This window comes from Lasioglossum baleicum, chromosome 10 (genome assembly GCF_051020765.1).
Source record: "Lasioglossum baleicum chromosome 10, iyLasBale1, whole genome shotgun sequence".
Classification (NCBI taxonomy): Eukaryota; Metazoa; Arthropoda; class Insecta; order Hymenoptera; family Halictidae; genus Lasioglossum; species Lasioglossum baleicum.
Genome location: NC_134938.1, coordinates 5,013,535 through 5,030,690, shown reverse-complemented (window position 1 = coordinate 5,030,690; position 17,156 = coordinate 5,013,535). Strand labels below are relative to the sequence as shown.

Sequence of the window (17,156 nt, the reverse complement as noted above, 5' to 3'; positions counted from 1 at the left end):
TGTCGTTGACTTGTACTACTGAATTTAGTGCCACCTCCTTCGATATCATGTTCTCCTAATACAAAGTTCAATTTTCGAGATTTTCGAAAATTTTCGCCAAGTTTCGACCGTCTGGCTTGTCGTTGACTTGTACTACTGAATTTCGGATACCTCCTTTGACATCATGTTCTCCTAATACAAAGTTCAATTTTCGAGATTTTCGAAAATTTTCGCCAATTTTCGACCGTCTGGCTTGTCGTTGACTTGTACTACTGAATTTTCGAAATTTTTCGAGCTTCTGGCTTGTCGTTGACTTGTACTACTGAATTTAGTGCCACCTCCTTCGATATCATGTTCTCCTAATACAAAGTTCAATTTTCGAGATTTTCGTAAATTTTCGCCAATTTTCGACCGTCTGACTTGTCGTTGACCTGTACTACTGAATTTAGTGCCACCTCCTTCGATATCATGTTCTCCTAATACAAAGTTCAATTTTCGAGATTTTCGAAAATTGAACTTTGTATTAGGAGAACATGATAGTGGAGGAGTTGGCTCGAAAATTTTTGCGGAAATAAAAAAAGATGTGCTTTTTTATAACATTGTCTTTATTTATTCTGTTTACATTTACACATAAAATATTTGATTGTACGTGTACATAATTTTTATTATAAATATTTATAACAAGACTGTCCACTGGCTCAGAGAGATTGACCTTTTGAGTTGCAGCCTCATGTAGTTCGCTAGTTGATCGATGGAGTTCGTTGTCGGCATTTTCTACAGAATCGGTAATGCAGACTGTAGACAGAAAAATGTATTGTATGCACTGTCTGTACTGATTTCAAGTTTGTGTAGGTCATTATCTGACAACATTTTCCGAGGTCTGCAATAATATACTTCTACGTTTCTATTGTGAAATTGTTACCTTTATAAAATAAATCACGAACCATGTTCGACCACGTACTAGCAATTAGTGTGAGTGTCTGTCTTCTTACAGCATTTTGTTATAGGAGTGCAACGAATCCATCGAAATATTTATGTTATTCATCCTTCCCTTGGTACGACAATGAAATAGAGGAAAGAACTCAGGTAAATGTTCAAATTACATTTTTGTACGATTTCAAAGAAAGTAATTCCATACAATATTTCATTTTATGAAAATCAATTGTTCAATGTCAATGGTTTTCATTTACCAATCTTGTTAACTCACCAACCAATTAAAACATACTGCGTAAACATATTCTACTGTTAACACTAACTGGTGATATATTAATTGCAGAAATATATAGCAGACGCGAAGAAAAATGCAATGCACTAAAAATCAACAATGCACTGAATGGCATCGTTCACAGAAATAAATGCCTTTCTTCGATGGATCAACGTTGTATGTAGTTAAGCTGCAGAAAAATTAATTTGTACATATATACATACCTAAACGCAAAGTATACTGTGTATCGATGCTGATGAAGTTATAATATACAGTTAAAATTGAAAAACGAAGTTGTAATACTGTACTTTAAAAAACAATTCGGTAGAACTATATACCTACAGTGGTTTATAAAATTCTAACAGATCTAAAAATTCTAAGAAAAGTACTGTCAATGTTCTTTAGCGGTTTCATACGCAACACCATTTATTTGCTCATTCTTTTCACCATTGGGGGGGGTTTTCGATAATTAAATTACATTTAGTTACAAAATTTTGACTTCTGGTTAGTATAGATGAATATCTATGAAATTCGTTAGCGGTACAAATTGAATTATTGTCAAGGAATTGACGTAACAAACTTCTGATCGCAGGTACAGGAGAAAAGGGGTCGTGTAAATAAAGTAAATCATGGGCTGATAGGTTTTGATGATTTATTAGAGTCCCTGGATCACCTTCCCCTGAGGCAGCCCATTCCAATAAGAAAGCCATCCTTTCTCTATCTCTTAATATTTACCATCTTATATCGCATACGTTTTTTGTTCCGCTGTCCATTTAAGAGCACCCTTTGGATATGGTACATTTACGCAAACGAGGAACGAGAAAACTGTGCGAACGGACAACGGATAATGAACCAATGTAAACCGAAATCATTTTCACATCGGAATGTATCGTTTATACAATATACCTCGTCGAGATAATTGCGCTACCGTCGTTCGATTATTTTCTATAGAGTTTCGTGGGGACACGATGGCCGCGTGTATAGAGGAACGGTTCGATTTTATTTGTTTCTCATTTTTTCTTCTTTCGGTACACCAGGGAGTTCCAACATGTGGCTTGCGAGCTGTTCGAGGCTCCTTCTCCCACTCTTAGACTTCATTGTACCTGCCTCCACTATCGCCCCACTCACTAACTAATGGGGTAAAGGTAACAGGACACAAAACAAACTTCCCAGAAGTTAATAAAAATAATAACATGAAGTTCCTACTATTACTTTACTTTGAAAAATAAAATTGACGTATCCCCTTCGCATATGAAGCAAAAGTGTTACGATAATTTTTGTGTCAAGATATAGAAAACACTAAGAAACTGTGATACGCCAGAGGATAATAAAATAATGTTCTTGTGTCCGGTAAATAGGACTAAGACTTTGTTAACCCCTTACCCTACGATTAATTTTACGGTTTCAATGATTAGAACTTAGTATGCCTACACGTTCTCCGATAACTATACATTATACATTAACGAAACCAAAATAGAATTTCATCTCGGTTTAAAGGAAATATTTATTAGACTCCGTTCGGAATCTTCAACACGAGTCTGACACGATATGGTAGGGCAAGGGGTTAATATTCCTTTTGCTTTTTAACAAAATCGTCCAGAAAAATTTGACGACACAGAAGAAAGGTTGATGATCGATCGTTTATCATGAACAATGCACAAAATAAATTCAGAATGCCTTCAAATTAACTGGTACCTTTACCCTAGTCAGAAGAGGTTCGAATGGTGGGAGGACTTTGCGGTTGTGGGAGGGGGGAACAAGTTTCCCTGCCTCCCCACCACCTCTGCGGCTATGCGTAAAAGTGGGGGAAGGTTTAATTAATGGTGGGAACCTTGCGGCTCTCGGAGGGGAACAAGTTGGACCTCCCTGTAGAACATGTTCCTCGAAAGGAGTATATTAGACTACACGCCACCATTATGTCACTGCAACGTGTCCAACGAGTAACGGCGTTCTCGGATACTGAAATTCGTGTAACATTTACAAAAGGAGGACGAGTAACATTCTCTCCGCGTAACGAGCGCCACTATATTTTTTTTTGGCAATGTTTTCGCATCCACATGATCTTCTCGCGAGAACAAAAACGATGTAAAACATTTCCCGTAACGTGTGTATGCGACGTCTCTCGGACAGAAGCGAGAAATGAAAAATGAAAGATGGAATGGGCACGATTGATTACAGCACGCAGCGTTATAATATTATAACAGACGGACACACGAAGGCGCGGGTACACGGATATACATGCTGAATGCGGAAATCATCGTGATCCGATGAAACGTGTCTCGGAAAAATTAAAAGGAAAGTAAAGTGTTTTTCGTTGCTGTTTTTCTTTCGACTTCCCGCTAGATTCTCCCTGTTTTCATCAACAGATCCCACTGGAAATAAAGACTTCTAGCCTGGATTTCGCATATCTCGCTCTATTCGCTAAAACACCAGGCAACATCGGGCCGCAAATGTATTATATGATCATGTATATGTACACTCGTCGTATACATATGTATATTATATATATATATTGTATATATATACATACACATTAATATTTATACAATACATATACGTACACACACATATATATACATATAATATGTGCAATCGTATGTGCAATATAGTCTGCGGGTACAAGTATCGAATGCAATAATATCTTACACGTGCGCGTAAAACTGCTGATGCGAAAAGAAAAACGGCTCGCGAACGGAAACGATTAGGTTGTAGAAGTGGTGATCGGCGACAGTAAACGGATGCTTCGTGAGACGCCGGCGCGACGAAGAACACCCATGCCTTTAATTACAATGACAACAATGACGGTGATCGTGACAAAGGCGGAGACAATGATCAAACAATGCCGACAACAATTTGCATTAGCTGTATTAGTATCGTTTTTCTCCCCCCTCTCCCCCATTCTTTTCCACGCGTCGATCGCCAGTCGAGCAGCCTCATCGGAGGCCTCCCGTCGAACGAACAAGAAAATAGTTTCTCAATCGTTACGTCACGCTGGTCTAAATCCAAGACAGAGCGTCTAGGGTCAACGTCTGCGACGTCTTTTCTCGGATTCAACACACTGGCTACCCGTTCGACTCAGCATCCACGCATCCTTCACGATCAAAACTCTGCGCATCCGGTTGCCGTTCGTCGAAACGGAAGTACTCGAATGGCAAGGGACGCGTGTTCGGTTTTCATGCGGCAAACACATTGGTGTAACATATAGTCAGGGGTGGGCACGGTAGGGGACCCTCAAACTCCTGCTTCCCCCACCCACCTCCCTTTCATGTAGCGCGCACCTCGGCGCTATGGTGGGGACGGTCTTGTCTCGATTCAGACAAATACCCACCCCCGATATACAGGCTGAACCACGAATCGTGACCAGTAAAGATTACTCTGTTATTAGCAGTCCGATCGAGAATGTTTTTATCACATATAACACGGTTTCAAAAGAGCTTTCAAGTGAATATAGTAAATTTTTTGTAAAAAAATAAAAAGAGCAATTTTTTGCAATTTTTGTTATATTATACTTACCGAATTCGGTTTGAAATTCTCTAACAAATGGACGTAAAAATTATAGGTGTAATTGAGATGACAAAAAATTAGTTTCAATCACGTAAAAGCTCTCTCGTAAAAATGCTATACCCGGTAAAAACATTTTCGATCAGACTGCTTAATAACAGAGTAATTTCTACTGGTCACGATTCGTGGTTTACCCTGTATGTACTCGCGGGCTTAAGACTTCTATCTAGTAATTCGTGTGTAGTAATGATATTCGAGCGTTGTCCTTCGGACACAATGATATGGTACATGGCACAATGATTCAACGAGTTGACGAGAAAACTCTTGATCGACTTCCCTCGTTCGCCTGTTCTCTCCAGTTCGCGCGAGATCGTTTCGTTATTATTAGACTGCGGATCTTTATGCAAAATAAAAAGTGTTTACATCGATTTGCACGATGCAGGAGGCAAATGAAGATTCCTGTCTTCTTTGAATCATCTTATTAAGATGAAACTGATACACTGGTGGCCTTAGATCTTTTTTTAGTATGTCCACTGTTTTAGATTGTACGTACCCATTTTTGTCATAAATGCATCAAATCCGCAGTCTAGTTATATTATACTTCTCTTGGCTGCTTCGCACCTGTTCGTGCATAATAGCATGCTCTTCGACGGCTTTTGCACACCTAATTTTATCCCTCTCCTTCGCTCGCTCACACTGTGTCACGTCGCGCTTTCCTGGCTTATCGATCGAACCCTGTTTAGCCTCCTACACACCGTGGAAACTCTGAGAGACGTTCCCAGGACAGTTGCCGAGAAGTGAAAGAAAAAGACAACGGGTGGTGACTTGTTGAAGTTTTCGATGGACACGAGACAATGATGAATTTCAAGCGATCAACCCTTAGCCAGGAAATCGATCAACCCTTAGCACTCGAGTTTGACTCATAATTGCTGTACCATTATTCAATTGTTTACATTATTAAATATGTCGGGAATTACTTACTGTGGGAAGCAGGAATAAAATAAAAATTGATTTCATCCCTTAACGACTTCGTTACATTAAAACCAACACTACAGTACTCTGAATCTTTCTAATTTTTTACTGTTTTATATTTCAGCCAACATAAGCCTTCAGGAATGCATAAAGAATTTAAAAAATTCAAAATATTGTTCAAATTATTAAATATGTCGGAATTACTTACTGTGGGAAGCAGGAATAAAATAAAAATTGATTTCATCCCTTAACGACTTCGTTACATTAAAACTAACATTACAGTGCTCTTAAATCTTTCTAATCTTTTACTGTTTTATATTTCACCCAACCAATTCCTTCATAAATCCACAAAGAATTTCAAAAATCATGGGGAACGGAAATATTCTTTTTCGCAAGCAATGTTTAATTTTCCCGTTAAAATAGCTCCGAGTGCAAAGGGTTGAATATCACAGAGAACGAATGAGGAAATGCGGATGATCGGATGGATTAAAAGGTCTTACGAAATGGTAGCGAGGGGTGTCGATCGATCAACAAGGGGCGTTCTTTTTTAGTATTCTTGTAGGCAGGGTTGATGTTTGATGGACGATAGAGGCTTCAATTGCACAAGCGGTTTCAGAGAATAAGCTCCTCGTGTGAGTGAACGAACGAAAGTGAAACATTTATTAACAAAGACCTGGGTATTCGGTATCATAGATATTATTCTTCTTCCTCTTTTCCTCTTTTTTTTTGTGTTGAATGTGCGTGTTTGACTCGGATACAATTGCTTTTTAGGTTCACCTATATTCGGAGGCTGCGCAACGACGTGTCCTCGTTTCTCCTCGTTCGCTTTGTTTAACGCGTGAAAAATTTTGATAACAACGGTGGCACACTGTTTCCGCGTGGACGACGAGAAAATTGTACTCCCTCGCCCGATACGATTTAATAATTACCTAGTAAACACGCAGTCATCCGCAATATGTACGCACAGAATTACGCGATCCTTTTTTTTTTTTAGTTATTATTTGTTCCATTGTTTTTTTTTATTATTTCGCTGCGAAATGTGTCTCTTCGTCACACGTGATTACAAATGTACTCCTTAATATGCTTTTTTACTTACGAAACACAAACATTCCGTCATAGTTTTTTTTTTCCTTTTAATATATTTGTTAGGTACATTATATATACGCGTCGTACGATTCTTCAAGCATAGTATTGTCAACGGTTGTGTATATATTTGTCCTTCTTTTTTTTACCACTTCGCCTTGTTCCTCTCTCTCTCTCTCTCTATTTCGCATCGTTCGTTCTTTCGTGTGGAATTGTTTCTCCGGTTTCGTGCTTCTTCCCGACACAGCTACGACGTTGTGGTTCGACTCGGATCATCCTTTCTCTCTCTCTCTCTCTCTCTTTTTGGTTCTGCGCTTGTGTCGGCGTGCCGGACGCAAAAGCTCTCGTCGAACAAAAACAACCAACACTTGACCTTATTCCATTGTACGCGCCCCCTCCCCTCTCTCTCTTGTTCTTCATTAGATTCGGTGCTTTTCGGGAGAACAAATGGATCGATTCGTGCAACGAGACCAATGGATATGCAATTTTTTAGGAAGGTTCGTCCAGCGTTCAGACGTTCGCGGTTTGTGGACATGCTTTATCGATCGTAGAGTAACGATGATCAATGTCGGCGTATTTAACCCTTCGGGGACCATTTCTTTGTAAGTAAATTTACCCGAAACTTTGTGACTTTTATACAAACGTTAACTCGTCAATTTGAATAAAGAAACATGAAAAAAATCACTGTGTACCTTATCATTTCATCAATCCTTTATCACTGCATCAATTAACACCGAAGGATAGATTCAGTTCGTGAAACGAAGGACCTCATTAATTCTCTCTATACATTCACGAATAACAATAGAAATATCAACGCGATACAACAACAGCTAAAAATCATACTTTGTTCACCACGATGCTAACGATTTCAAAGGAAACGAAAGCTCGCGCTGGTCCCGTCCAGGGTTAAACGATATCGATTATGTAAAAATATTTCTCCGAGCAACGTTCTCTTTGTTTAACTCTCGTGAAATGATCTGCTTTATGACAAGGTTTCCCCGAAATGTTCGTTTCTTTTTTTTGTACGATTGCGTGACCACGCGTGAACCGATGCGACTCTGCATGAATTTCGGGCGAAAATATTACTTTCAACACGGTGACGGACCGCTTTCGTCGTTCTCTCAAATCCCTCGTGGCTCGTCTAGATCCTATTGATCCTCTTCTTCTACGCGTGACTCGTTGCCCGCGATAATATACGCTTTTGCGTCCCCGTTTCGTATCGGTACATCCTCGCTGTCCTCGTTCGAATCCCATGGCGGCCATGGATCGCGAACACCGTGATTTCGCAGCATCGCCGCCGTATCGTGGCGCGTGTCGTTTTACTCTTTTGTTTTTCTTCTCCATTTTTTTTTTCGTAATCTTTTTATCACACACACACACACCGACGAGACTCTTCGGACGTTTAACGAGTATAGAGAATAGAAATTGAAATGTCTTTTAAAAGAGAAAAATACTGTTGCTATTGGGATCGGTGTTTCGTATGTATATGTATGTAATGTTTTTTTATGTTTGTTTATTGTTAAATGTTCTCCGTTTCCTCGGTGAATGTACGCGAAACACGTGTACGGTGTGTACGTAATGTATGTATGTATCGTTTTGTGTACTTTAAGGGGTAATTATCACAGAATACACGAGATATTTTTCATTAAGCTTACGAGATATTAATCGAAGCGGAGAGTAGGAGGAAAAAATGGCGGTCAACCCCGTCTACGAGGCGCGATTGCCGAGTGACCTGGAAAATTCGACGCTACCAGCGTGAAACATAAAAGGCCGTTCCCATTTTCGTCGACGGACTTTGGTTCTGGGCGCCGAATTCGCCGGCCCTTTCTCTTTCGTAATTAGTATGTACTTAGGCAGCGGAGAAAATAGACACTTTTACAAATGAATATGACGGCGAGATCGCGGACCCATGTATAATCCTTCTTTCATCTACCAATCCCCTTTCTCAGCCCGGTTCTTAACATCTTATCCGTTTACGTCCGACTATTGTTGTTTCCTCTGTTGGCGAATCGTGTTCCTGCTTCTACCACCGTCCACGACAGTGTCCCCAGATCGAGACTCGTCCCCCACTCTTCGAGCGTCCTCACGCTTCCGCCACGGACCGGTCACGTGACGCGATGCTCGTACCCAATTCGTCGCGACACTAACCCGGCGAGAAGAACGACCAGGAACACGTTCCGCACGCTCGGCAGGAGCTGTTTCATCAAACGGGAGTTTCTCGAATTTCGAACGGCACAGATCGGGGCACTTTTAGATCTAAGGATTCCTAACCGCGTGTTTAAAACGTCGCGCTAGACGCGTTTCTCACGGAACGAAAGAAGTTTCGAAAACTCTTTTCGCGCGTCTCTCTATTCTGCTCTACGATATTCCGTGATGAGGGCGCGGAGGAACGCATGATACTCGACAGGGTAACGTGTTAGAGAGAATTTGGAAAAAGTGTGCGCGTCGTACAACACGTGGGATAATTACACGAACGTCAAAATGAAATCCGTACTACGCGAAAGTCCTGCGCCTGACCTGTGTCGCGTGCTAGATCCGAATGTGGAAAGCACCTTGTCTATCTAAGATGGCCGAACTCGACTTTTCCTGGGTGGTTCGCTCGCTCTCTTTCTCTCTCTCTCTCTTTCTCTCTATCGCTCTTTCACTTTCCCTTTTCCCTCGCTTTTCACCATCAAACGAAAATCCCCGCGCTCGCAGCTAGATCAGCATTTAGACACTATACACAATACGTAAGTATATCTAGACGTACTACGTAGTAGAAACTTTTTTGGATATAATCATGTAATTCTCTGGAATTGTATATCTGGCCGGGCCGCGAGGGCCGGTGAATGAAATTCATTAGGTTCAAAGTCGCGTGCATCATTGTGTTATTATTAGTTTCCTCTTTTTTCCCATTTTCGATAGTTTTCTCGGGAGACCCGGTCGAAGCTTCGGCGCAAGAACAAGTGACGAACATCGCCGAGCTTATCGAATGACGTTGGACAAGACACGAAGGACGCTCGGCTGTCCTCTGCGTGCTACCACTTCCTGAAACGCGACGGTAGTGTTACCAGATTCACATTTTCGTGTCCTCTAACTCTACCTTTCCCCTTCCACGACGCTAATCACCACGCTTCCGCCGCGGCCCGGTCACGTGACTACTCGACTTATCTGGCAACACTACGCGACCGTTCCGTGAACCATTTCTCAACAGGATGATCCGCCCTCGATTCCCACGATCTCGTTCTCTCGATCCGCGGATTGATCTTGTACAAGAGCCGCCGGTCTCGATCGTAGCTTCCGAACTCTGTCCGCGAAAGTAGGACCCTCGATCTATATACAAGAGTAATATCGATGAGATATCAAGCGAATAGACAGATAAGTATTAACGTTCGTTTATTAGTTTATGTGTTACTTTATTTATTTTTTTTACGTTTTCGAAGCTTGCGTTCCCCACCTCCTCTCGTGTATATATTTGGTTTCGCTCGCTCACACAAAAAGCAATGGTCGTCGGGAGAGTGTCGAAGTTATTATGAATATTTAAGTACTATAGAGCTACAACGATATAAAGTTTAATTTCGAAAAAGTTTGGTCGATGATTCGGGGACACAGTCCTCGGCATCGATCGAGCGCCGAGCTCTATGCCTCTCGCGATTGCTATTCTACGGCGATACTGATCGGAAAATCGAGGGTGGTACTTAAAGCGCACTGCGAGCGCTTCGTTTCAACGTGGGCTTCGCATCGAAACGGTGTGAATCGGACGTGTACGCGCTGGCATCTCGTATGATCATAGGTGATCGAGCCAGGGACCGGAGATGATTCCGCGGAGTATGCTCGAAGCGTTCGAGCGGACCTCGCTCTCGCCCATTCACCACAGCAAATCAGACTCTTACGATCTCTTGTTTAAATTCTTACGATAAGAACGTATTTTACATTACAATGCCTAATTTATTACTAACGGCCCGCCGCGAATGACGTCGCGGCGCGCCTATTGGTCGTACGCAATGCTACGTTTAAACTTGTTATTAGAAAAAACTTCTTCGTCAACAATGTGTTTCTCACGTGTTTATCTACAAGTAAACTCGTCTTCCCGAACAAACGGCCTAAAACGTCGTCTCGCACGAGGGTCTATATTAATTAGTATGCGTTTTACATTCGCCTCGTTGCTGCGGCGCGCGCGATTTCTCGAAACACGACCGATTTTGCGCGTCTCGCTATCTCTCGGACCCCGTAAAACACCTACGATCCTCTTCTTCGTTCTCTTCGTGCTCGCTGTCCGCCGATCGTCAACACGGCCGACGCGACGTTTCGTTGGGATCCATGGATGTCGGAGGTATAATCGCGTTGGACGCATTTTTTATGCCTAATTCGACTCTCCTCCTATTTCTCCTCCTTCTCCTCCTCTCGTCGTCTCTTCCTCGTTCCCCTCTCCTCTCTTACATTACGAATATTACCAATTATATTGCATACTGGCAGCACTGTTTTCACGTTTCGCGTCTATACGGAACACTCTCCAATACCTGAGGCGTCGTATTCTCCTTCTTCGCGGCACTTAATTGAATAAGAGTCCCCGGTGTGTTATTCCGTGTTCACCAATACTGAGCTTCGTTTTCGTCTCATCCTGTCGCGTCGCTTCGAAACCGTTTATCGAAAGGACGGCGGGAACCGTCTTTCCCTCGTTTTTGTATCCTCTATAACCCGACGGACGAACGCTTCGACTTCGGTGCTTGATATTCAACACGTTTCTATTCTCAGGAGAACACTCTTCTCCCAAAAGGATCTGTCGTCCTCTACGATCGATCCTTTTGTTTATTTTTTTTTTTTTAGGGACGGGACTAAAGCTCTGTGATTCGTAAAAAAAAAAGAGAGAAGAACACGCTCGACCGGAAGCTGGCTTCGCGGGAAATCGGAAGGAAGATGTTTCTCCCGCTGGATCGAGCCCTTACGTTTCTCGTCGGCCCGGCGATCCTTTTAGCGCTCTCTTTGTTTCTCTCTCTCTCTCCCTGTCTCTCGTTTCTCGATCGCGTTGTAGTTTCTCCCGGTGTTGCCCTGATCAACGACAACGACGATTTCTCGATTTCATGTTCTCGGCAACGACGGCCGAACACGCCTCTCGTCTTCCCCCCTGTGGACAAATGCAGCTCCTTCACACCTCCGAGCTCTTTCCAAACTCGAAGGACGCATCGCTTCGCTGTCGGCTTTAGCATTGTGTGTCCGAGCTTCAGGTGGGATTCGGCAGCGGTGTCTCCTGCCTAATGTCGCTCTTCAGCTTCACGAACTCCTTCGCGATCTCGTCGTTGTTCCTCTGCGAGAGGATCCTCAGGATCGTCCAGCCGGTCTCGTCCATCTGTATACGCTTGCCAAGCGACAACCAGCAAGCACACGAACCCTCCTCCACGATGTCCTTCAACTGCATCACTGCCACGCCCACCAATCTGTCCTCTCTCGCGAAACAGTAATCCTTCACGCAGATATGCAGCTCGTAGAAGTCCAGCTGCTGTTGCTCGTTGCCGATCATGCTGCGGAACCAACGAAACGTGTCAGTGTCACAATCGTTTCTAGTCTATTATTCAAACATTGTGTTTCTCTGTTTAGCTCGGATGATAGAGGTTATACTGTCGTTTCTCTACTTACAAATCGAAGCTCTCGTTGAACTGCGGCGACCAGTTATTGCTCTTCGACTTCGTCGACTGTTTCCTCTTCTTTCCGGTCAGGTGCGGCCCGATTAGGTTCACCTCAACGTACGGCCTGAACATGCCCGTGGCCAGCTGCCACTTCAAATCGTTCGCGGCGACAACTGAAACGCAGGATTCGTGTGGTAACAGGTGTGTTTCACGTGTACAGTGAAGGGTTGGGATATGAGACAATAAGCCTGGGGGGTGGGGTTAAGTATTGCGCGGCCCTTTATCCAGGCCGTAAAAAGTAGCATAGCAATTAATAGCGGTAGTATAACAATCAAAAGGCCTAACCCAGCCCATGGACTACATTGGGGTTGACCAAGGGTCCTCCCCAGGATAATCCAAGACCCCAAGCGAGGCGGGACAGGATAAGGTGGATTTCCCTCACGTTGAAAAAAAGTCTACGGTGGCTTCAGCGAGGAGAAAAGAAAAGATTCGTACCTTTCACGGTGACCTTCTGCTCGCCGGTTCCAGGATGCGTGAAGAGATCCACTTGGATGCTGACCTCGCCCACGGAACCTTCGTCCGAGCCGGCGGTATCTGGAACTTCATAAACGATAATTAGACCTCCGTGTTCAGCCGGCACGTAGCTCTCGGCTAGATGCTACGAGATAGAAAGATAGAGCTTCGATCGTTTCTATTCGATGCTAGAATTGAAAAGAATTTGATGCTAAGATTTCTATACTGAGGTGTCTACGTCTAGAGCAGATTACATGCTCTAACGGTATATATGCATGGAACTTTGTCTTATAGAGTACTCAGCAGAGAAGATGCAGTCTCGGATCAATATAGGAGGAGCTAACGATCAAAACGATCCTTTCCAAAGGCAGTCAAGAATCGAATCGTTAATAATCTCTTCCATGGAACAAATTTCGAAAACTAGGACAACCGCCGACTCTTGATCAAGTCTGCCGTGAATCTCGATTGTTGTCCTCGGTGGTGAGTGCGTTTATGGTTCCCGGTGATGGTGCTGCTGTCGTCGACAGTCCATGTTTATCTAAAGAGATTTAGGCGTGTTCGACGAGCGAAAGAGGCCAGTGTTTATACGCCGTCGCGTCGCCGGAGCTGATCCGTTGAACAGTGAGAACGCTAAACTGGCAGTGATCGGTTCAACAAAATTCATACCCGTGTTTATGTGTGTAACGCGTAAATTAAAGCCTTGAAGAAGATGACTGAAGGATGCGCACGGTGATTTGGCAAGGTTCTCCATAGTAGCAGTAACAGAGCGGCAGTAGTGACAGCAGCAGCGCTACCTAATACAACTATCGATTCACCGAGACGATCACATTCGGGACGTGTCTTTTGACCCTTTCGATAGTACGACCAAGATAAGATCGAACCCAATTGGCAAGTCCAAGGTCTCTTTTCATACGTACGACTTTGTAGAGCCAGTTGGGTTCGACATGTGTATTCTCCGTGCCCCACAAGTTGTCCCTCGCAGCACCAAGTGCCAGTGGAACGACCCAATCGGATGGCTTGCTGCCGCATTCCTTTCGAATTCCTGCCAGGAGACAACTTCTGAGGCACGAGGAGTACGGGAAGCTTAGCTTACGCTATGGGCGGAGCGACTGAGGCCTGAAACGCGCTGATTAGGGTCGCTAAAGCATTTGCTCCGCGCGCTAGAATCATTTCTGGTTCATTCTTACAAAGCTGTCATAGCACCGAAAGGGTCTACGCGGTGGCCGCCACGCATTTACGCTCGTAGACAACACGTTTGCGTTTGGTGACACGAGGATTTGGAGACTCGTCGATCGACTGTGGACCTTAGAGGATAGAGGATGTAGCAGTGTCGCCAGATTAATTCTTACAACGTTATCCAAAATATTTGTTGCATTATTGAATTTGTATTCAATAAATTGTTGCACGTATTTAATATTTTAATCAAGTTTTTATATCGGTAAAACAAAGGGTTAACTGTCGCCCTGACCTGGCGACTCTGATGGGGAGTTCATGTCACCAGCGAAGAGAGTGCGTCTCGTATGGCAGCCAACGCGTGGAATGATTTAATCAAAAAAGAAATGAGAACACCATGTGTGTTATCACGTGAACAATGATGATCTATATATACCAGGTGGTAGCAAGAAACATAATGCATTATATCAAATTAAAATGAAGAAGTTGTTGTCCCTATGAGACACCTCGGTGAGTACAATGCAATAACGAACAGTCCACTACGTCCTAAACGAGCGCCTAGTTGTCGAAAATGACCGAAAGTCAGCCAAGAATCTTCCGAGGCTTCTGCTCTAAGAGTAGTGCACTCTGGGTACCTTGTCGACTCTCTCGGCGAAGAGAGGGCTTGCTCTGGCGAAGGGGTTCCTCGAGGCTTTCCATACCCTCGGCTCCTTCCCCTTCGTCACCACCTCTCTCGCTGCTCATCGAACGCTGACGCTGACGTAGCTTTGACGCATTGTTCAGCGGCACTGTCGCGACAATTCACGTTACGTCGGTTGGATGTTTTGGTCAGAAGTGTGTGTTGTGAATGTACAGGGTGTGTATGAATTATAACCGTAAACCCGCTCGTACCGCGATTTTACACCTCACCAGACCTAAGGGTCTAGGCCCAATGCGGAGTCGAATTATATTTTAAAATTTTTGTATGAAGTGCGTGAATGACAGATATGTCGTTTCGGTAGATGTAGGCCCTGAAGAGATTCTCGATGAGAGTTAATGTAACTGTAGAATGAATTATATCAGTCCCTTAATTTACAGTGGAATATTGTTAACGAAAATGTGGACATACACAAATGTAGGCATTCACCACGTTTCTTCAAATATTATTTCAAAAGGTAATCCTTGGAGTCACCATCCGAGGTGACTCCAAGTCAAGAAAGGTTCTAGTTGAGAAGGATTAATTTTGAAATTGAAAAACCCTATACCAGTCAGAGACTTATGCTTAAGAATCGGCTCACCTTGGTTCACCTGTGACGTCACAAACGTCTTGATAAGCGTGTCCGTCGTCTGCGTGTACAAGCTAAGAGCGTATCGCAAGCTCTGAAGTTCCGGCGATTTCTCCAAGAATGTCTTCTTCAAACCGTTTCCACCTGCGTGGAAGTACTGCTTGATCGTGTCGAGAGCTACCTCAAGAACCGCACACTGCTTCGGCGACAAATTCTTCTCTACCTCTTTCGAAATATCCTACACACATATTTCATTATCGATCCAAAGTATTCATTTCACTAGCTTAGATAATTCCAGGACAACAATTGGCTGAACTTCACTCCAGGAAACCAAACATTTTTAACTTTTAACACACACAACTTTTGAACCAGTGTCATTTCAGGGTTATATAAAGAAAAGTTAGAAAAATCTCTGGTTTCCTCGAACGAAGTTTAACCCGAAAATTGACTAGTTCGAGTACAGTGGACTTACCATTACTCCGCTCAGAGCGTTCTTCACGTCCGTTGGTTTGCTGACCATGTGGTTCTTGAAGAGCTTCGACATGTCCTCAATCTTGGCGTTCGCAGCGAGGTTCTTCGCGTTGTCAGTCAGATTTTTGAACATCATCTGTAAAATCGTGGAATGAGTATAACCGTGGTGGTAAGTTGTTGATTAAAATAGAAACGTACGCTCTTGTCGGACATGGGTGGCAGCACGACCGTCTTCTCCAATATTCTCATGACGATCTTCCACAGTTCTTTCAGCAACCTCTTCAACACAGTCTTCTCGCAAGACTGAGCGTACAACGATAAACTTCCGTCGAGAAGAACCATCAACGGTCGTAGCACTTCATCGGCTTCCACGGCGACGTTGTTCCTCTGCGCTGGTTGCGACAATTGCACTTGTCCGCCACCCTTGATGGCCAGTAACAAGTCCCCTAACTCTTTCACCGAGGCTGTTATCCTCGGCTCTAGACTCTTCGCGAATAGTATCGCCAGGTCATCGAGCGATCCATTTAGTTGTTGCTGAAGCTCCTTCAAAATGTTTGCCGCGTCTTCCTCCAGTTTCTCGCCGCCCATCGACTCGAACATCTTCTCTAGTTGTACTCGAAGTTGCTGGATGTTGTTCATCAGGATACACGCCTAGAGGAAAACATACTAAGTAGACTCGGAGAAGTTCACGAGTACTCCAGGGCAGTGCTGTGATTCAGCCGAACTTTCCTCGCGCGATGGCGGCGATTTCAGCCTCAGTAACGTAAGCTTACTCGATAAAACGGGGTACCTTGAGCACCCCGCAGAATTGTAAAAAATTGGTATTATTTGATTCTGAAAATTGAATGTATAACAAGTCTTTTTGTCCGGAACAGATTGTTTAAGTACCCTCCCGCCAATGTAACTACCTCAGGGCTCTGGCCGCTCTGCTATACGTTACTGTTTTGGGCAGAATCGCAGCACCGACTCCAGGAGCCTCATTAAAAAATGTGAAATCTGCAAGAATCGGTAATGATCGTGTCACGTACGATTCGCTCTTCCTTCAGGTGACTCGGGAACTCGTTCTTGACGATGTCAGCGTAAGCGATCAGGACTTTCATTATAGTCTTCGCGAACCTCTTCATGTACCTCTTCCAAATCTCTGGGTCGGGACACTCGAGCTTCGACACTACGTCGAAGCATTGGGTTAGCTGCGTGAAGACGTCGACGACGGAGACGCTGAAGAGCGCGTGCTCGCTGCTCTTTTGGAACTGTGGACGCAAGTTCAAACAAAATGATTCAAATAAAACGATTAAAAAATAACGAATAACAAATAAAATCTAGATACAACGAGACCTCGAATTACGCGGATTCTTATAAGCGAATCAGAGAACCAATTCCGAATTGTGAAAT

At 43.5% G+C, this 17,156-nt stretch overlaps 1 protein-coding gene and 1 long non-coding RNA gene across 26 annotated transcripts in view; one reads left to right on the top strand and one right to left on the bottom strand.

Annotated features, from left to right (window-relative positions):
• The first annotated feature begins 814 nt into the window (after positions 1-814).
• LOC143212801 (uncharacterized) lies at positions 815-1,472 on the top strand. The gene is made up of 2 exons (XR_013009781.1): positions 815-1,065; positions 1,256-1,472. It is a non-coding gene; the product is annotated as an uncharacterized LOC143212801 (long non-coding RNA).
• Positions 1,473-1,818: 346 nt separating this feature from the next.
• Positions 1,819-17,156, bottom strand: part of Unc-13 (unc-13) — a 697,844-nt gene continuing 682,506 nt past the window's right edge. For 19 of the 25 annotated variants that reach the window (XM_076431953.1, XM_076431946.1, XM_076431948.1 and 16 more), the window contains 8 exons: positions 16,793-17,014; positions 15,963-16,415; positions 15,766-15,900; positions 15,306-15,531; positions 14,664-14,816; positions 12,838-12,942; positions 12,353-12,515; positions 1,819-12,237 (listed from right to left, as the gene is read on the bottom strand). In XM_076431953.1, coding sequence (XP_076288068.1) covers positions 11,940-12,237; positions 12,353-12,515; positions 12,838-12,942; positions 14,664-14,816; positions 15,306-15,531; positions 15,766-15,900; positions 15,963-16,415; positions 16,793-17,014 — 1,755 coding nt within the window. In that variant the 3' untranslated portion in view covers positions 1,819-11,939. The remainder of the gene's footprint in view (positions 12,238-12,352; positions 12,516-12,837; positions 12,943-14,663; positions 14,817-15,305; positions 15,532-15,765; positions 15,901-15,962; positions 16,416-16,792; positions 17,015-17,156) is intronic. The other 6 variants (XM_076431956.1, XM_076431950.1, XM_076431934.1 and 3 more) reach the window with 3 other exon arrangements.